Raw genomic sequence first — 21,341 nt, 5'->3', positions numbered from 1 at the left:
TTTTCAGTGAGATAAAATACACACATATCCAAAATTGCAGTTTCCTCATCTGCTACAAGTGACTCCTGTTATTTAACAAACAGCAGTGGTTTCAAAACCAGTAATTTGCGAGAAATATTACATTTCTACTGAATTACAGAATTGCCCGGCATTACACATGTAAACCCATGATAAATACAGCGATCTCCTTCTAGAGACTGAAAAGACTGCAAAGAAACCACCATAAAATAAAAAATGTGATAATTTCTAAAGCCTGGGTTGCATTATATCCCATGCCACGAGTAATACATCAGCACATCTGCATTGCCCACGTTTGACAAATAGTTAACTCTAGTTAACTCTCCCAGCCTTACTAACCCTGCAAACGTGTAGACCTACTGTGACTGACTACTTCAGCACACAGAAAGTGAGCCTAGTATACACCTGTTTCAGACCTACATGCCTATAGCCAGGGTCACTGCAATTATGCGGCAAGGGAGGCCCAAATTAAGTGGCATGGTTCAGTAAATCGTGCGTCAGGAAAAAGCAAGTTATGCGGCGTAATGTGGCACATTTTGTAATAGTAGTACTTCATTTTTTTTTGTACACTTGTTAACACTGTGTATTGGTTGCACCTCATTTGTGCCAGTTTAATATCCAAATTTAGCAATAATCAACTAAAAGGTGACCAGTTAACTTTTGTAGAGGGTGTGCCACTGTGCGGCATAACGTGTTGCTGCGTTAGTAGTACCTTTTGAACTGTTGAGCTAGAAAAAAAATGTTGGGGGTTAAAATCTCCAGAATTTGCAACAGATGATGGATCCTGCAGCAAATCCATATTCCTGCAAAAAACGCCATGCCGCAAAAGCGCATAATTCCAGTGGCACTGCGTACAGCCTATCAGAGCCCATCCAATGCGTTATCTCTCTTGCCCTCGTGGCCTAGTGTGTGGCCGGCTCTCGGTGAATCATGTTAGGAGTGCACCCTTGTGGTCTGATTTAATGCAGTAGGGGCTTCTGTTTGCCTCGATTGACGCTGCACATACATTGATGCACGTTTTGGGTGTCTAGTATACCTGGTAAGGACTACATGCTGTCGCACTGCTTCAAACGTCACTCTTACAGGTCTCTGGGGGTTGGGACAAAGAAGGCCCTTATGTCAACAGAATTTAACATTACACTCTCCCCTTTCACAAAGATGGGTTCTACTGCCAGTCGCTGCCCAGAAGACTGCATTTTCCAGTATAAAGTTATTTTACAGTGCATTCGTTCATCACAAAGCTGCTGCAGCCTGTGGTTGCATAGGTGTAAATAAAAGCTTTTGTTCGCCTTGTTAAAGTTATAGGTTCCTGTTTTTGGGCATGCGCAGAGTTTGCTGACGTAGTTTCACGTGTGCTGACTTCTAGTATATTTCTTTTCTTAGGTGGAGAACTGGCATCGCAAAGCCACTGAAATGTGCTCGACCACCAACCAGCTCCTGGCTGCAGGTAACCAGCAACATTTGTTTGATACAAGAATATTTGAACATCGTTAATTTGGTCCAATGGGCCATACAATAAGGGCAAACAAAGAAATTAAAAGTAAATTTGTTTTATATACCACTTAATGTGGGTGCTTTGCACACAATTTGGTAGAATGAAGCAGCAGAAATTAGAAGGAGGGTCTCATTGTCCCATAGGCGACAACTAAATGGTCCACGTGCCTGCCATTGTTTAACGAAGAACTGGGCTATAGAGGAGGCGCAAAGGACTCTTCAAATGGGCAGCGCTGGTCATTCTGCAGAAACTAAATATTTCCCAATTCCTTTCCTATTTTGTAAATTACCCATACAATTTCGATATCTACCTTTAGACAGAGATTATAAATAAGGAAAGCATCTCAAAAAATAGAAGTGGGTAGGGCCAAAGAGATGGGTTCTACAGTATCATCAATCAGCATAGGTTAACAGGACTGAGGGCACTGTTCCTAGGAATATTTCATTGTAAAGGGTGCTCAGTTGATTTGCAGGTGGGGCTGAGCAGTAGGAACGTGTGCGGTCAGTCTTCAGGGAAGTATCTCATAATCCCTAGGACTGAATATGGCAGGTTACTACTAGTGTTTTCTGTTGTGCACCAATGGGTGTTTAGTTTGAAATATTCACCTTATGGTAGATATGGTGGGGCCTCTGCCAGCCTTTTCTTGCTTATGGTACAGGGGAAGGTTTCTTATTTTATTTGAAGTTATTTTATCCTTCACCTGTTACCTCACCAACCATGATCCATAGGCACCTCCCATTTCCCAAAGTAGTAGTCCTTCTTCCATGCACGTTTCCCTCTTCTCTGCACCCGCCTCTTTAGTGCAAATTTCACATACATGCTCCTACTCCTTCACTCTCATGATCATAAACCTCTCCTCTCTTTTCTTCTCTGCACTTTGCATTTCCACCTTTACTTCTTGTCTGCATTGCACTGTCTCCCTGCTGTCTCTTCACTTCCCATGCAGATATCCTCTCATACACCCAAATGACTCTGCCCTCTGCAGGCTGGAAAATGACAGTGGTACTAGTCACCAAAAGGAGGAGCTACCTCCCCTCCAGCTCTGTTTTAAGGATTTTCAGAGCCACTAGAAAAATTCAAGTTTGCCTTTCAGGCACTCCTATTCCATTACGGACAAGGCAATTTGTTTCAGGCTGGCGTCCTCTTAGGATTGCTGTTGGTGGCTTTGCAGGGCAGAGCTGCCCCAATGAGCACTAAAGCAGTATCCGTTTTGGAACCTCTATCGCAGAACCGAGAGCTGCCAGCTGGGCCCACCTGGTCAATTGTCCACGTTACAAATGTATTACAGCCGTTTCGGACACTGGCCATGGGTACAGAAAGGATAACAAATATTAGCAGCTGGATAAACACATTAGTACTAAAGCATCAGTTTAAATAGTGCATCAGTGAGACTGATGCGAAATAAAAAGGTATAATTAATATAATAATGCAGCAATAAAGCATCACTTTGGGGAAGAAGTTGGGAAAAAGTGATACATTAGTGGTGGATTGATATGTCTGTATTACTTTATTCAATTCAATTCAATTCAATTCAATAGAGACTTTATTTCGGTTTTGATTCAAACCATAAAAGCACATGTACAACACAACAAGTTAAAAAATGCAATAAATATGGGCAATAAAGTGCAGAGAGATACATGGATCAGTTATTTACATGGACCATCACTGATCCAAACAATTTCTTAGCTTGATACACAGTTTTAAAAATTCAGTAACTTGAAGAATACTGTTGCTAGAGATCGCGGGTCACCCGACCAATAATTTCGCCACTTCTGGCTTCGGGCCCATATACTTTACTTTATCATATACATTGATCAGATGACCACACAATCTACTATCAATAATTGTGAGTTCCCTTTCGATTATTTCCAGTGTACCCAACTTACCATCCACCGTTATGGGTACCTATGACCACGATGGGTCAGGGAGCTAGCTGTAAAAGGAAAGGCAGCAAAATACAAACCCCAACTTTTATATTTTATTTCATGAAATGACCACGGACAACTGAGAAGTTTTAAAAGTTTATCTTAGATTTCAGATTCTTCAATCATACAGTTTATAGTAATGAGGCAATCTATAATCAAAATAACGAAGAGCACATAACTATATAGGAAGAGTATACAGGTAACCATCTAACCCACTAATGAGGGAATTCAGAATTAACAAAAATGAAATTCGAGGGAGAGTACTAAATGCTAGGAATTTTATGCACGCATTAGGAACTTTATCAGGGGGGTCAGGTTTCGAGAGAAAGGACACTAGGGTAACCTATACATCTATGGAAGGGTAAAAGTGCAACGCTATAATTCTAACGTTATTACTTCAATTCAGTATTTAGGAGAAAAATCGTATCATATATTTAATTCATAAACAGTTATGGACAGATTTATACTAAAAAAAATAGGGAACATAGGAACATGCTATGCAATGTAAACTGTAAATGACTTTAATGAGATGCAATGATTTGCAGAGAAAAGCATGGAAAATTAACATATGCAAAGGGTATGTCTTTATTGAAGCAAAGACAGAAAAATAGGAAGGTGCAGTTTAAGAACTTAGAGCAATATTTACCTAGACTGGTGTGAAAACCAACCCTGGCCACGGGTCAGTTAAGGACAGGAAAACCCTCAAGGAAGGATAACCCTCAGTGGGACAGCAGGTGCAGAATGGACACCCCAGAACAGGACAGGAAACCCAGATTAGGATCAGGACAGGACCACCAGGATACGACCAGCACCCGCAGTTCGGAAGCAACGCCTGCGCTCCACCCTCTCTGCAGCTATCGATCGGAACCCCGATTGGGTCAGCGAACTCCTCAGCAAAGTGCTCCGCCAGCACTTAAGGTTTAGTAAAACCTTAGTCTATGGTCAAATTCGGACAGAGTGCTCCGCAGCGCTCTGTATCAAGTCACCTATTGAGTGCGTTGGGTCAGTGACAGGTCAGCTATTCAGACAAGTCGGACAATTTCTCTAGCTAAACCTAGGCTAGATATACTGTTTTGGGACAGGGTACCACCCCCCAAATGTTGCAAAGTGTCAGAATCCCCAAATTTCGATTGGTCCTAAAGTAGGATTTGGTTAACACACCAATCAGAGCAGACTATTCTAAGGCCTAATTTGCATGTTAAGGTGCCGCCTAGCAAGATTGGGGTTCCCACGAGAAGTCGCAGGGAATACAATGCAAAAGAATACAATGTGTTAAAATATAATACAATCTAGATGCTCTTGCTGGGTGAAGGTGCATGTTCCCAGGCAGGCTCTGGCATCAACCTTCTTTGGCTGGGTTTCAATGTCACCGCACCATCAATTGATTCTGCGCAGAAGTTCCCTTCAAGATGGACTCCCCAGCCCCATCACCCCTCAGTGCCGAGGATACATGAAAAGTAAGCGAAAACAAATTAGTACATAAAAATAAATGAATGTATTACATGTTATAAGTTCCGTACTTTAGTTTCACCATTATAAAAATATACTATGCATTAAGGGTAAGTGCAACGAACAATGTCACAAAAGCAGCAGCAGGAAGCTTCACCACGTTAATACAGAGATACGCCATCTTGTGGCTATTACGCATGCGCACCCTTTCCCTCCAAAACTATCTCTAAGTGTAGTCACGTGAGTGTGACTGACGCATGCGCAGAAGAGGAAAGTCAAGCAGCGGCCATTTTAGGGACACGGATTAATCGTATTAGTAAAACACATATGCAAGCGTCTCTATGATACCTACACACATTCAAAATACATAAAATTAGTAAACCAACAATTGAAGTTACGAGATTATAATAGATTTTCGAGGTTCTTGACTCGAGCAAGTCGCGATGCGAAATCTTGCTCTATCAATCCCCTCTTTGATGATATTTACTATCATCACAAAAAATGGAACCAGATGCCAACTTTCTTTCACACCTTGTACATTTCTATCTCTTCCAACAGGCGATTCAGTTTCTCTTTCTCATTTTGGTAGGGTGAGAATTTTTCACCTTTTTATAAATCTGATTATTCATTTCTTCCAATTCAAGTTCATCCGCACTCCGTTTCACTCCTCTTGCATTCACCTGATACTTCTTAGTATGCTTTCGACATTTGCAACAGACGAATATGAGAAATAGGATAAGACCTATCACTCCAATTGGCATCAGTACCTTAAATAATAAGCTTTTACCTAAACTAGCAAGCCAATGTCCTACATTGGAGAGACCATCAACCAGTCTCTTCCAGGCACTGTCAACCTCGAGTGGTTTGAGTTCCTTTTCCAAATTAGTAATGTTTTTCACATATCTTTTGAGCTGTACACTTTTGTCCGGAATGTAAGTGCAACAATGTTGCGCCTTCAACATCCGGCAGACTCCGCCCTCTTTTGCTAATAAGGTGTCAAGAGCAAGTCTGTTTTGCAAAACCATTGATCTGATCGCAACCATTTCGGTATTGACCAGCAGAAATCCATGAGCTGTGTCAGTAGACAACACATCCACTATTGTGGACAATTTGCAAATTCTGTGAGTGTTCAGAACCACTCCCACTCCAGGTATCAGTGCACTAAAAATACTACCCATTATTTCACCTACGCTTTCTCTTTTACTACGCACTAAGCCATTAGTATTTTCACTGCTTCCAGCAATTTCATTCACATGGTATATTCTCGGGAAAACAATGCCAAAATAGCAGCTTCCATACCAGTGATCCGGCAATTTGAAATAAGCCTTGTCTCCACATATATAATAAATTCCAGGAAACACAGGCTCTGACCCATTTTTGAATCCCCAACCTCCAATTACCTTGTAATTGTGCTCACATTGACTGGAACCAATGAAAATGTTATTATAATAACTAGTCTTCTCGCGATGAAGACAGAGTTTCCCTTTCTTCTCGAAATCCAGCAACAAAGCAGGCCCTGCCCCGCCATTTGAGGTGCTTTCCATGTTTTCAGCCCATTTAGGTGTTCTCTGCCTTTTGTCATTTGCCTTTCTTTGGAAACTCTCCCTTCTTTTCTCTGCCATGTTTAAGAATACCTTTTCTTGTTCATGTAATGAACAGGTCAAGTTGTCTCTGTGTGCTTCATTTAAGTCTATAGTACCTATAGTCAGAAAATATTCTCCCATGTAACGTGTAACGTCACTTCTAGTATGTACAGGATTCAGATTTCCACGTATAGGAAGTTCAGAAAAGATCACGTCATTGTTAGAATAATAGTACTGTAACGGTCCTCTTTTGTAAAATAAGCTTGCTAAAATACTACAGGAGATTCCATAGGTCAGAGGTAGGTGATGATATGTCACGCCTTCAGCCACAGAAGTAGGTAGCTTCATGCAGACATACCAATCTTCTATTTCCATAGTTTCTACATAATGCACTAACAGGTCTGCGAAAACATTTAAATGAGTCTTGTTTCTAACTCCGTGGTAATGTAGTCCTTCCTCATCTGATGCTTCTAAGTCTCGTGTTGTCTGTCTGAGTGCTTTCTCACGTCTTTCTACACTTCGTGTTGTCAGTTCTTCAGTGTCGGTAATCTCAGTAGGGTCAATATTAGTATTTTTGCTAACCATAAAGGGAATGAAAACTGTTAATCATATCCAAATTAATATTACTATAACTATACTACATATACACACCTTGCAGCATGTTTTGCAACAACTGCGGCTAGGTCTACTACTCACATTTGTATCAGACATTTTGGCTCAGAAATAAAATTTTAACCCCTCTTTGTGGCTTTTGCCCAGGTATTTTTATGCTGAGCAATTTCACGGCAGTTCTTCCTCTTCCTCTGCAGAGTAATCAGTAATCCGTTCTCCGTCGCTTTCGTCAGTAATATCAAGATCTTCAAAGTTTTCCAAGATTAAGTAGGTCCACTCCGGATCCTTGTATTTTTCGTTTTGTCTTTTTATTCGCTCACTCCTTCTCTTGGAGCTATCTTCAGGTATTTCTGCAATTCGGGGACTTTTTCTTATATCTGCAAGTTTCTCTTGGACAGTTTTTATTCTTAATCTTAGTCTCTTAATATACCTTGGCTCAATGTGCTTCTTTTTCTTGAGTCTTTTGGTTGGCACTGTTATTTGGCTTTCTTCTAATGTCCTTTTATTTTCATTTGTTTGTGGCACTTCAATTTCTGCCTTCTCCCTTTCTGTCTGACTAGTCCCAGGTCTTGTATCTATTTCTTCTGCCTGGTTACTAAGCTGGCCTTGTTCAGGTGAGTTTTGACTTTGGCTTTCAAATGTCTCTGTTTCTGTGTCCTGAACACGTTCTTCTATTTCTGCCTGATCCTGCTCGAGCACTTCGATCCCTTGATTTTCTTCTGCTCGAACTATTACACTATGTCTAGTCTGTCCTTTTTCGACATCAGGAGTCAGCGGAGGAGTATCGATCCCTTGTTCTGTCCCTGTCTGACCTTCTTCTTCGTCCTCAGATTTGATGTGAATCTCAATGATCTGAGGGTCTTCGCCTGTGCCTTGCTCGACCTCTCTATTCCACTCTCTGTCTTCTCTTATTCGCTTCTCTTATTCGCTCTCTTATTCGAGTGGGTCTCCAGGAAGGTCGATTATGGGTATCCAATCTTCTGGCCAAATCCTCTGCAGCTCGTCATCAGCTACTTTCGGACCAACAACTGTGGGATCCTCAGCAGTACCAGTGCTTGGCCACACGTCATCAGTTACCTCTGGACCAACGCCTACAGGACCCTCAATGGGACTGGTGCTCGGCCGTCTGATATCAGCTACTTCAGGACCAACAGCTGTAGACCCCTCAGCTGGACGACCTTCTGCTCCAGGTTCCTCGTCGGGTATCACCTTCTGGGTATGGCTGGCATGGATCCACTTGGGACCGCCTGCACACTTCACCGCTGTTGTGGTGACCAGGATTACTTGGCGCTTTTGTCCCCACCTTGGTTCAAGGCAACTCGAACGAGTATGCTTCTTTATCTTAACGCAGTCACCAGGAACCAATTTGTGAACTGGTGTTGTCGGGTTGGCGACGGCGTCTGCCCCAATCTGGCGAGAGATAGAACGCACTTGGTCACCCAGTTGCTTGCAGTATTCAAGTACCAAATCATCAGAAATGCTTAACAGTTTGTATCCTGGTACCCAATCTTGTCTCATCACTCTTCCCATCAATATCTCATGGGGACTCAGGCCTGTTCTTCGATCTGGAATGCTTCTGAGTCCCATCAGAACAAGAGGCAAGGCATTTATCCAGTTCAAGCCAGTAGAGTCTCACATTTTTGCCAATCTATTTTTTATAGTGCCATTTATTTGTTCTACCACTCCAGAAGCCTCTGGATGATATGCACAGTGCAGCTTTTGAGTGATCCCGAATGCTTTGCAAAGCTGGGCCAAAATTTCATTCTGAAAATGGGTGCCTCTATCTGAATCAATAAAGACTGGAACCCCGAACCTAGGTATCAACTCTTTTAGTAGGAGCTTAGCTACTGTTATGGCGTCATTCTGTGTGGCAGGGTAAGCTTCCACCCACTTTGAAAATAGGCAGACAATGACTAGGACATACCTTTTTCCCTCACAACGAGGCATGGTAATGAAATCAATTTGTATTCTCACAAAGGGACCCCCTGATCTCCCAATTTTCATCAATTCAACCACTGTTCTTTTGCCAGCGTTGAACTGCTGACAGGTCAAGCACCTCTGGCAGAGAGATTCTGCTACCTTCCTGAATTTCTTGTTGTACCAAGTCTGTTGAAATACCAAAACCATGGCGTCCCTCCCAATGTGTGATCTCTCATGTATCAATCGAGCCATTGGGGCAAGCAGGTGTCTGGGTAACACAGGCATACCATTTGGGCCCACAATGACACCATCCTCACGTCTCGGTTTACAACCTTGTTCTTTCCACTTCTCTTTCTCTTCCCAGGGCGTCACATGCTGTCATTCTCTCACTTCATCCCATGTAGGCACTTCTTCAAACATTCTAAGTTGGCAGCTGTTTCCAACCCCACCCCGATTGGGATTTATTCTCATTTGTTCCATAGCACATTGTTTTGCCACCCGATCAGCAAAGTAATTTCCCATAGATACAGGGTCAAGGCCCTTCTTATGAGCAACACATTTGACCACTGCCAATTCCTTTGGTAATTGGATTGCCTCTAAAAGGTCTTGAACAACTTTTCCATTTCGAATGGGGGTACCTGAAGAAGTCAGGAATTCTCTTTGTAGCCATAATTGGCCAAAGTCATGCACAACCCCGTAACAGTACTGACTATCAGTATACACTGTTACTTTTTTGTCTTTTCCCAATTTGCAAGCTCTTATCAGAGCGATCAATTCGGCTACTTGTGCAGACTTTACTCCAAATAGATAGGATGCTTCTTCAATTTTGTTTAACGTGACTACAGCATAAGCAGCACTTAGGCCTCCTAGCTCATGCCTCAGGCATGAACCATCTACAAACCATTCCTCATCATGTACAGGCAAAGGAGTTTCTTTTATGTCTGGGCGAGGTTTAGTACTAAACTCTGTCAGGTCAATACAGTCATGCTCATGATCTCCCTTATCTTCCATTACCATTGAGTCAGGGAGTAGAGTGGCAGGGTTTAAAATGTTACATCGGGTAATGACTATATTTGCAGCACCCATGAGAATCCTCTCATATTTAGTCAGCCGACTAGGGGTGAGATACTGAGTTTTCGTACGAGTCAATAGGATCACAACTGCATGTGGAACATACACAGTTACAGGATGTCCCATAATAATTGACTCACTTTGTTCTAAACTGGTGCAAGTTGCAGCTACTGCTTTTAGACATCCAGGTAGTCCAGCAGCCACTGGATCCAAAGTGGCAGAAAAATATGCCACAGGTCTTCTGATTAAACCATGCTCCTGAGTCAGGACGGACAATGCACAATTGTCACGAGTGTCACAGAAAAGGCCAAACTCCTTAGAGTAATCAGGCATTCCCAGAGCAGGGGCTGTACACAGGCAATTTCGCAACTGTGTGAAAGCTGTTAAGCTCTCGTCATTCCATTCAACTGGGTCCTTTGCTCCTTTCTTTGTCATTTGTATCAAGGGCTTTGCAAGGACTGCGAATCCCACAATCCATTGCCTGCAGTAACCTACAACTCCGAGGAACATTCTGATTTCTTTCTGAGTACGAGGTAACTGCATATTTTGAATTATTCTGACTCTCTCTGAGGTGACTTTTCTGATACCTTTTTCTATCTGGTGTCCCAGATATTTCACTGATTTCGAACAGAACTGTAATTTTTCAGGGGCCACTTTATGTCCCTTTTCACTCAGGTGATTCAGTAGGGCAATGGTGTCAACCACGCAATCCCTATGGCTTTTAGACGCCACCAATAGGTCGTCAATGTATTGTACCAAAACAGATTTTCCCGGTAAGACTAAAGTTTCCAGGCATTTTTTCAAGATTTGATTAAAAATAGAGGGGCTTTCAGTGTACCCCTGGGGGACCCTGTTCCAGACATATACGTTACTGTTGAAAGCAAATGAGAAAAGAAATTTGCTATCTGGATGCAATGGGATCGAAAAGAAAGCATGACATAGGTCGATCACAGTGAACCATTCAGCATCCCAGGGGATCTGATACAGAATCACTGCTGGGTTCGGGACAATAGGGCAGCAAGGAACCACAATTTTGTTTACCTTTCTCAGGTCCTGCACTACTCGATACTTGCCACTAGGCTTTTTGATGCCCATAATGGGTGAGTTGCACGGGCTACTCATTACTTCCTGTATGATGTTTGCTTCTAGCAGTTTTTGTATTTCAATGGCAACGCCTGCTCTTACTTCTGCACTCATTCTGTAAGGCTTGGTATTCGGGTATACTGCATTTTCCTTCATGGCTATTTGTATGGGGTCTATGTTTTTCATTAATCCCACATCCTTTCCTGTAAAGTCCCACACTTCTTGTTTCACTGTCTGCTGGAGTTCTTCAGGTAAGTCCTGTATAGTCAGTCGTTTCATTTCTGAGTCAGGTCTAATTAACATTAGCTTGTAGATACCGTCTTCATCTGGGGTTTGAATTTCGACGCCCTTTGGTGTGCAAAAGATGGTACAATTCATTTTACACAGCAAATCACGTCCCAGTAAATTTACCGGTATCGCAGACAACACATCTGTGCATTTGTTTAAAATTTCCAATTGAGATCTCCATGGGTTCGGTAACAGGTGTACTAATCAATTGATTAGATACTCCTACTACTTGGATTGCTTCTCCCGAGAGGGGTAGGTTTGGAACGTCCACTGTTCTCACAGTAGAACGGGTAGCACCAGTGTCCAATAGAAAGGTGACATCATTTCCATCAACCTTTCCTTCAATGTATGGCCCTGACTGGTCTACCGGCAAAGAGGCGCCAAGTACGCACTCCTCGTCCTCCCCTCTCAGGCCCCGTCAGTACTGGTCATCACAGAAAAAAGTGTCATTCAACAAATACTGCGAAGTTGCTGTATTTCTATCTTCATTGCCTCCCCAGACTTCTACATCATCACCCTGTGGTGACTTCCCTTTAAAAATAGGCTTTGGCGCTCGAGGCACTTGAATCGTTTTTACCTGCTGCTGGGTCTTTCTTTGCTTTTCATTCTGCGTCTGTGGAATTAAATCAGGGGTTTGGCCATTATCACTTTGTAAATATGGACACTCGTCTCGCCAATGTCCAATTTCTCCGCACTGATGGCAGGGAAATTTCTTTTTGGCTTCCTCTCTACTCATTTTAGGTCGGGGCTTTCCTCCATTCCCTCCCCCAGGACCTTGATTCTGAGTAACTTTATTTAATTTACTCAGTTGCTTGCTGTTCTACGAGCTTTACTTGAGCCCACATCACCTTCTCCTTCAGGGCCTTTTTCTTTTCTGCCATTTCGTCCTCACAGTACTTTGCGTACCGTAGGACCTCATCAATCTTTTTGGTATGCCAACAGATTTTATTATCCTTTATCCACTGACAAATTTCGGGTCTTAAACCGTTTACAAACCTGTAAATGAAATGGGTCATGTCCTCTCGATGTTATCTATACCACTGTATGTTTTAAATACCTGCAACAGCCTTTCATAAAAGGAGTGCACTGTCTCATCTCTTTCTTGCGTGGTTCTATCTATCTTGGTCCAATCAGTTTCCTTTGCAGGCACTTTTAATTTCAAATGTTGAATTACTTGTTCATACTTTCTCATCACTTCCTTCGATGGTTCCCCTGTTTTGTCGTCTCTCGGGTATTCCTCACTAGGCCAGGCTATGGCTATCTTACACTCAGTCCACAGATCTACAGGGACCACTATGTCGAAGAACCCATCCAGGTCCTTCCACAAGCATTTCTGCACTTTTACGAATCTTTCTACCTGCCGGTACCAATCGACTGGTTTTTCTCGTAATTTTGGGAAGTCATTGGTAAAGGACACAATATCCTGTCGGGACCATGGAACATGTACATATTTTCCTCCTGGCACTTCCCGCATAGGGCATAACTGTTCTGGCTTGTCTACCTCTTTTAGGACAAATTCAGGAGTTACCTGCCTAGACCTGGCCTCATCCTTTTTCCTAGCCCATCTGGCTTTCCATTTTTCCACGTCTCCCCATTTTTGCAATACTGTCAATAGTTCCTTGACCTGTGCCTTTTTCCCTGATATATTCAGGTTTTCCAAATCTTTGTCTGAAAATTCTGCTCGGTATGGTTTCTGCAAGGGTTTCGATTTTGAAATGTCTATTCCCATACTAGCAGCAGTATCTGTCAATTTTTCATGAAGTACTCGGACATTGCGGGTAAGACTTTTGCACATAAACAACAGCTCTTCTTCAGAGTAGGTATTTAATCTGTCTAATCCTACGTTTCCTGCCATTAATTCTTCGATTTCTACTCTCAGTTTGTAGAGGTCTAAAGGTTTCGTTTGCGAAGTTTGTTTCTCTAATTCTTGACTCCATCTTTCGATTTCCTCAGGTGTGACCAAAGTGACACTTCTAGTACCCGAAGTCAATTCCATCTGAATCTCCCTCGCAGTGAAAGGATTATGTCTTTTCTGCATCCTTTTCCCTGTATTTCTAATGGGCAGATCCAGCAGTGAGACTTCAGACTCACACTCACTCGTCTGTTCATCTACAATTAAGGGTTCTGGTCTGGGCTGGGCTATGACGGGAGTAATGACTGGAGGTTTTGGACTTTCATGCCGATCCCCGTACAATGAAACTACGGGTCCGATTGTTACTGGGATTGTCAATGCTTCAGGACTGGTATTTAACTGGGACATTTTCTGAATGATCTCAGCTCTCTGTTTTGCTAGAACCTCCCGCTCCTTCTCTTCCAGTAATCTCTCTATGGATTTGCCATGCAACACCTGCGGGGTCAGTGTGGGAGCATAACTCGGGGCAGTGGGATGAGTCTCACTAGGTCCTTCACCATAATTTGGTCTTGGGAATAAACTTCCTGTACCTAGGGATCTTCGTTCTCCCTCATACTGTGGCTGTAATAACGGCATTCCTGAACTTGAGGGTCTCATCTCGCCTCCGTAGGGAGGTCGAGAACAAAAATCTCCTTCACGGGAATATCCCATCTCCCCACTAGCTGACATTCTGGGGTATATGTTTCTGGTATCCACTGGTCCTAGACTCTCGGTATAGGGAGGTATGTGGTAACCCCCTCCTACACTTGCGGACCTAACTTCTTCCTGGGGAGGAAGTCTTCGGGAAATATCTCCTGCACTGGAAGGTCGATGTCCTTCATTATAAGGGGGCGGACTTCTTTTACACAGGCCATCTAATAATTCATCATCCGACTCTCCGATGGGTACCCAATGTTTAGATTTTTCCAACCTTTTCTTTCCCTCAGAAGGATCATCTGCCGGCATCATGGGAAACAATCCTTCCACTATCATATTCTGTCTCCACTGTTTCATCTTTTTAGCTCGTGCTTCCTGCTTCAATTTTGGATAACATTTAGTCAACCCTTTATCCATTCGGGGCTTATCCCTTTCAAAAGCCTCAATTTCCCATTCCTCTAGTGCTTCATACTGCATTAACCTAGGTCTGGGATGTAAATCATTCATTCGGGCTCTCAAATTGAATAGAATTCTGCTATTAAAGGTTCCATCTAATGGAAAAGCCAATACTCCGTCATCTTTCGTGTATTCCACCCAATTCTCCAACCATACACATGTGTTGTACCCTTTATCGAACATCATGAAAGATGCGGGAGTGTTGGGCTGCGGTATGACAACACCTTCTCTAGTTTTAATCGGCTTGTCCTTTTTGAAATAATTCTTCACTTTGTTTACGAGAGACACTTTTCTCTTAGTTCCGTACATAATGTTGTTTTTGACGCCTTTCCACTGATCGTTCTCAAATCCCATATAACGTGGATCAGGTCTGGTATGCGGTCTATACGAATGCCACATACGATTTTTGCGAGTGACTTGTTTACAAAATCACTTCCAATCCGAGTGCGCCTATTATTTTCGTGCGACCAATGAAATGCACGAGTTCAAATAATCTCGACCAATGGGTGCGCGGCCTTTCGCGAGACAGTTCTCACGCTTTGGCACTCACCCCTCCTTTACAATTTCAGCTCTGCTACCAGCTCGCTACGCCTACCAATCCCAGCGCGGCACGGAGTGACGTCAGAGCCGCTTCGCGACTGACTCCCTCCTTCACAAGGTAACGGAAACTTTCTTACTTTCTAAAGTGTTCAGTGCTTGGTTATTTAACAACGAATACACATTCGCCACTGTGCTCAAGTGTCTAGACAGGAAAGATTTGTTTTACTGCAAGTAAGCTACTTCCATTTACTTTTCACTCACTACGAGTAGATCTCTTCTGCCTACCCTTCACACTAGCATTGGAGAACCTGTTACTCCCCTAGACTCATCCACCTTTCCGGGATATATCCGAGCCTAAAGTTTCCCTAGCGAACCCCTTTGCTTTCACTCGAGCTCCGATGAACCTGCTACTCTTCCGGTGCGACCCTCACTAGGTTATGCAACAGTAGGAATTTTGCCAATGAACCTCGTTACTAACATTTATTCAATCATACATTCAGAAAAACCCTAGTCAGTGCTTCCAGTTCTGCCTAACCTGCACCAACTTTCCTTAGAGCAAATGACCTCAAAGCAAGTGGATTCTATTCACCACTCGCTATTCAATTCCCCGTGGATTCCTAACAACATAAAAAACGTTTTACGTACGAATGGATTAATACATATAACAGTATAATAACAAGAACAATGATTTTAAAACATTTCATAATTTTTAAAGTAAACAATTTCAAGCGATTGATCAATTTCTCTTGAAGCGCCTACTCTTATAGCAGCATCCGACTTAGCTAGACTAACTAGTCCTACCTAACCTTTAACTATTCCCTAACCATCCTCTGCGCTACCAGAAAATTACTGCTAGAGATCGCGGGTCACCCGACCAATAATTTCGCCACTTCTGGCTTCGGGCCCATATACTTTACTTTATCATATACATTGATCAGATGACCACACAATCTACTATCAATAATTGTGAGTTCCCTTTCGATTATTTCCAGTGTACCCAACTTACCATCCACCGTTATGGGTACCTATGACCACGATGGGTCAGGGAGCTAGCTGTAAAAGGAAAGGCAGCAAAATACAAACCCCAACTTTTATCACTGTCGCTATGCAAAAGTTGTAGATAAATAAGGGCTGGTCTGATCTGATTAAAATTGAGTTTCTTTAAAAGAGCTAACAGATAACGTTTGCGCGGGTACTCATAAAAACCACATAAAAATATAAAATGTAGCATATCCTGTGGAGACTTCCCGTCGCAGCCACATGGTAATGCAAACTTTTTAAAAACTTCACTTTTTGGTCTGATCAGCAGATGATGAAAAAGATTTAACCTAAACCTTGTTAACAAGAACTTCTCATGTGAGGTCAGTAAACCAGTCAGATATGGCTCCATTGATGAACATGTTTTTAAAATGATACATTTTCTTACAGTTGATTTCTGGAGCTCCACACCTTCCCTTTCAGCGCTCCTATCCATAATGAAGGCTCGTTTTATTGCCTCCACATCCCCCTTTACAATCCTGCTTGGATGCTCAAACAGGTCCACACGACCAAGCCTGTCGAAACTTGATTTCAGGATCAAATGAGTCAATGGGATATCCTCATTAAGCAATATTTTTAACCAGCACGTCAATGGGCGTAAGGAAAAAATATCGCATAAATATTGTGCCCCTAACTCTTCATGTACTGCAAAGTTAGATGTTTCAACTGGGACACACAGGAGGCGCTTCATAAAGGAGTTTTCAACAGTCTGCAGCTGCTCCCCCGCAACATACCCCCATAGTTCACTACCATAAACAGCAATAGCCACAGATTTTGCATTATATAGTTTCATCATGGCAATGGTGGTTTTTTTCCCCAATTTTGACGCTAAGTTAAAAATGGAGGCATTCACCCTGGCCAATTCTCCTTTCTTCTTCACAAGATGTGGACCCCAACTCAGTTTATTATCGAAATTGATCCCAAGATATGAGAACGATTTCGATACGGGGATTACTACACCATTTAATTTAAACAGGAAATTTTTCCTAGGCTGTTGGCCAACTTGCATAATAAAAGATTTGGAGTTATTAACCAGTAAATCTCTGTTTGACATAAACAATTTAAAAGCATCAAGCAGAGCTTGAAGACCCCTCTCAGTTCTAGAGATTAAAACCGCATCATCTGCATATAAAAGTACAGGAATACCCCGCCTGCCAACTCTAGGACAATCGGCTTGAACGTTCTGTAGACACTGTCTAGCTCATTAATATAAAAATTAAAAAGAAAGGGGGCTAAGATGCAGCCTTGACGCACACCCTTTCTAATATCAAAGTTGCTAGTTACGCCCAGATCTTGAAAGTACCTGACATTGGCACTAGTATTGCTGTGTAGATCGGCAAGAAAATTAACAATCCCACCATCAACACCCTTCTCCCTCATGGATCGCCAAAGCCTTTCCCTGTTAACACAGTCGAAGGCTGATGACAGATCCATGACGGCCAGATGGATGGTACCCCCTCTTGCAACGGTGTATTTGTTTAAAATTAAGAAGAGATTAAGGCAATGTGTTATGGTCGAGCGTCCACTGCAGAAGCCATACTGGGAGATGGACATGATGTTATTTGCCATCGCCCAGTCAATCAGTCTCTGCAGTAGCACTCTGCCAATTATTTTGACCATGGAATCTATTAACGAAATAGGTCTATAACAGAGTGGGCTGCCCCTGTCCCCCTTCTTAAAGACAGGAACAATTGTAGAGACCCCCCATGATTGTGGACATCCAGCTGTAGCAGCCGCATTAAAGACCGCCTCCAGTATAGGTGCCCAAAAGCTAGGGTCAGACTTGTACAAGTCTGGAGGGATCCCATCAGGGCCAGGAGCTTTCCCAGCTGTAAGTCCCACTATGCCCTCAGTGACCTCACTTCTTTCAAACCGAATGGTTCTGCCACTATTGCAAGAGGGAGAATTGGGAACTGCCGGTAACATACAGCAGTATAGTTTTTTAAAGTGCTTTTCCCACTCATCCTTAGTTATGCAGCATTCAAGACCATCTCCCAGATCCTGAGCCAAGAAAGGCTTCTTTACTACTGCCCAGAATCTGGTGCAGCTTTTCAAGGTGGCTGGATCAAGGATTTCGTTCCATGCCTCCTCTCTTAAAAATTCCTTCCGTGTGGCAATAACCGATTTATATTCCTTCCTACATGCTTGAACAGTCACTTTTATTCTGGGGTTGGCTATCAAAGCCAGCCTCAGATTGCGTGCTGCTCTTGAGCAATCCTTGTTAAACCATCTTGGTCCCCTGGTCTCTTTATTCTTAGCAGGAACCAGCATCATATGTGATACTTTATCCGACAACTCTTTGAAAGCGGACAGGACCCTGCTCGGTTCTGCCCCAGCTATAGTACAGCTCAGGATTTCCTCCGTGCAAGTATCTTTTATGTTTTTATACAACAAGTCAACAGCAATCATGGACTATTTAAGACGGCGTCTCCCATCCGTTGTACTGAGCATGCCGGGAATACAATTCTGGGTTTTCTTAATTACCCAAGGACCCTTCAGCTGAACAGTGAGTGGATTGTGATCACTGAACTCACTATTGTCAATGGAGAAAGAGGCCACAAAGGACTGCATTGGCCGTGTGAGTAGCACATAGTCAATGAAGGTTCCCCTTCCATGCCCCCTAAAAGTGGGAGTATCAAAGCAGTTGGTAGGGTCCCTCATTTCCATTGCAGTTATTAAGTCGAAATCACTCAGTAGGTCATTCAACAAATCCCCTTCCACTGTGTGTTCTAGGTACAGGCCCTCGGCTCGTTCACAGTACAAGTCCGGAATGCATTTCAGCAAGGGATCGCCACATGGATGAACATTAAAATCTCCCATAACTAACAGATTATGGAGGCATTCTTTCATAGAGGAGCGGATAAATGCATTTAGTGCCAATATTTGGCTGACTGCTGAGCGTAAATTTACACCATTATAAAAATTAACCAAACAAGCCAGACAGTTATCTCCAGTTAATACTAACCCAACAATACCTGGGTTATCCGTTAAAACTCTGTGTATATTACAAGGAAGAGCAACAGAGATGAAGGTAACTAATCCCCCCTTTGGTCTGCCTCTACTTGATTTAACCGCAGGGACATAAAAGAATTTGTAACCTTCAAGGAAGAAGTCACAATCCACTGACCAAGTCTCCTGCAGACAGATATACTGATATTGCTTGATAAACCTGATCTAATTACAATCTCCCATCTTTGTACCGAAACCTGCAACATTCCAACAGATTACATTGCTGCTATTCGATCTCACCTGGGAAAGCCCAGCATAACCCTCTTCTGCCACATTCTCATTTTCCTGACCCACACACTCCTCGCGTCAATCACATGCCTCCAGGCCAGAGAGCAGGTCAAATCTGTTCTGTGTATCTACATTAAAACCATTCCCATGTTGGATGGCAGTATTGTATCTGTTTTGTATTGCTACATTAGGGCCATTCCAACAGTGACTATTTACATTATACAGATATGGTGTTTGCGGTGCCTGAGTCGGGGTATGAGTCAGTGGTCTATGTTTCCTGGAAGCAGGGGAGGCTGTAGATAGCATGAGCATAAAAATAGCCCAGTGGGCGGGCACATACGCTATTCTCATTGTTTGCTAAAGAAGCCGCCCTCAATAAAACTGTTGCTACATGTTGTGGATATTTAAAATTTACAACATTACAGTCCCCACTGATAGACTTTCTAGACGGGCCAATCCAATTCACCCTTCGTGTTGATAAGATTTGATCCGAATAATTGCTTGGAAATCCGCAGTTTTTACTCAGCCACGCAACTGTTTTGTTTTTTAGTGAGTCATGGGATTCCACATGAGGCTGGGCAGAGGAGTCATCAATAGGCGGAACATTTGTTAAAGCCACCACGTAAGGGGCGCAGTCCGGTGGGAGATTGATGTAGCGACTTTTCCTTACATGTTGAGGATCTAATCTGCCTTCAGACACAGCTGTGGGGTGTCTATTCTGAGCGATAGATAATGATTGGACAGGTGGAGCAGGTACAGCAGCAGGAGCTTGCCGACACATCTGCTGTACATGCTCTCTCCTGGTACTCTGACCCTTATCTAGTACCTTAGGTATAGCGACTGGGACAGCTGGAACGGTGGTCAAATACTCTGATAATAATCCACCCAGTCTATCCACTTCTAGTGCCATAGTGTCCAGCTTGATGGTAAGCGGTCTCAAAAGATCTTCCAGTTTTGCCACTATTTTTGTCTCTATAGAGCTCACAAGTAGGGCGAATTGCTCAGGCTTAATGGTCATACCGCCCTCTTTGTTACCATCCCCCAAGCACGATCCAGCTGTAGTACTATTACACACTACTTGGGGGTTATCCAATTTGTTTTGCTATGCTTCCCCCCCCTATTTAGGTTGTATTTTTCTGCAGGATCTCACTGGTCTAGTTACTGTAGGCACCTGCTCTGATTCCTCCATAGAGGTATCTCGCAAAACATCAGGTGGCTCCAGATGTACCTCAGCCACAGTAAATGTAACTGCCCTATCACTTATAACATCACTATTTTCTAATACTGTGTCCACCAATAAGGGCAGCATCTCATCATTATTAACATGAGTACTCCCTCGACCTAAGTATCTCCTTCTCTCATTATTAATTTGATTGACATTTTTAACTAGATAGTTATCCATTGTGCCCGATCCTAATGCAGACTTATCAGATTTGGCTCTAGACATTACACAAGCTTGTCCGTGTACCTTAAATAATATAAGTAGCAAGTAACAAGTAGGATACCAGTCTTAATCTACCTCTGTATTTTACACACTTTAAACATAATAAGAGCACAATAACAGAGTCTCCTATGAATATAACAATCCTTAGATGGGTCTCACCAGGACCAGAGTCTATGGCCCAGCCCAGCCTCCTCCGGCCACAGAGGGCCCGCCCTTTGCCCGGGCTTAGCCCGCGCACGTCCCGCGACGCGGAGGGAGCGTCTGCGCTTTAGTAGCGCCTCCGGGTGCGCTGAGGGCAGGTAGCAGGAAGTGCCCGCAAAGCTTCCTGGGAGCTGTAGTCTCCAGCCGCGAGATGGCGCGAAGCAGCGGCGGCGAGACCACAGCGTATGGCACCCGGGAGCAGCAGGTAAGGTCTCCGGCCACAAATGAAGCAGATTGTCCCCCCGCTCCACCGAGGGAGCGTCTGCGCTTTAGTAGCGCCTCCGGGTGCGCTGAGGGCAGGAAGCAGGAAGTGCCCGCAAAGCTCCCTGGGAGCTGTAGTCTCCAGCCGCGAGATGGCGCGAAGCAGCGGCGGCGAGACCACAGCGTATGGCACCCAGGAGCAGCAGGTATGGTCTCCGGAAACAAATGAAGC

At 43.3% G+C, this 21,341-nt stretch overlaps 1 protein-coding gene across 1 annotated transcript in view; it reads left to right on the top strand.

Moving 5' to 3' along the window:
• The window catches only part of LCTL (lactase like), a 139,068-nt gene that overhangs the window by 79,358 nt on the left and 38,369 nt on the right, over window positions 1-21,341 (top strand). Inside the window, exon 14 of the mRNA XM_078683042.1 lies at window positions 1,402-1,465. Within this exon, the coding sequence (XP_078539168.1) occupies window positions 1,402-1,465 (64 nt within the window). The remainder of the gene's footprint in view (window positions 1-1,401; window positions 1,466-21,341) is intronic.

This window comes from Lissotriton helveticus, chromosome 3_1, assembly GCF_964261635.1.
Source record: "Lissotriton helveticus chromosome 3_1, aLisHel1.1, whole genome shotgun sequence".
NCBI lineage: Eukaryota > Metazoa > Chordata > Amphibia > Caudata > Salamandridae > Lissotriton > Lissotriton helveticus.
The sequence above is the reverse complement of the archived record's forward strand: the minus strand, read 5'-3'. Positions and strand labels throughout refer to the sequence as shown.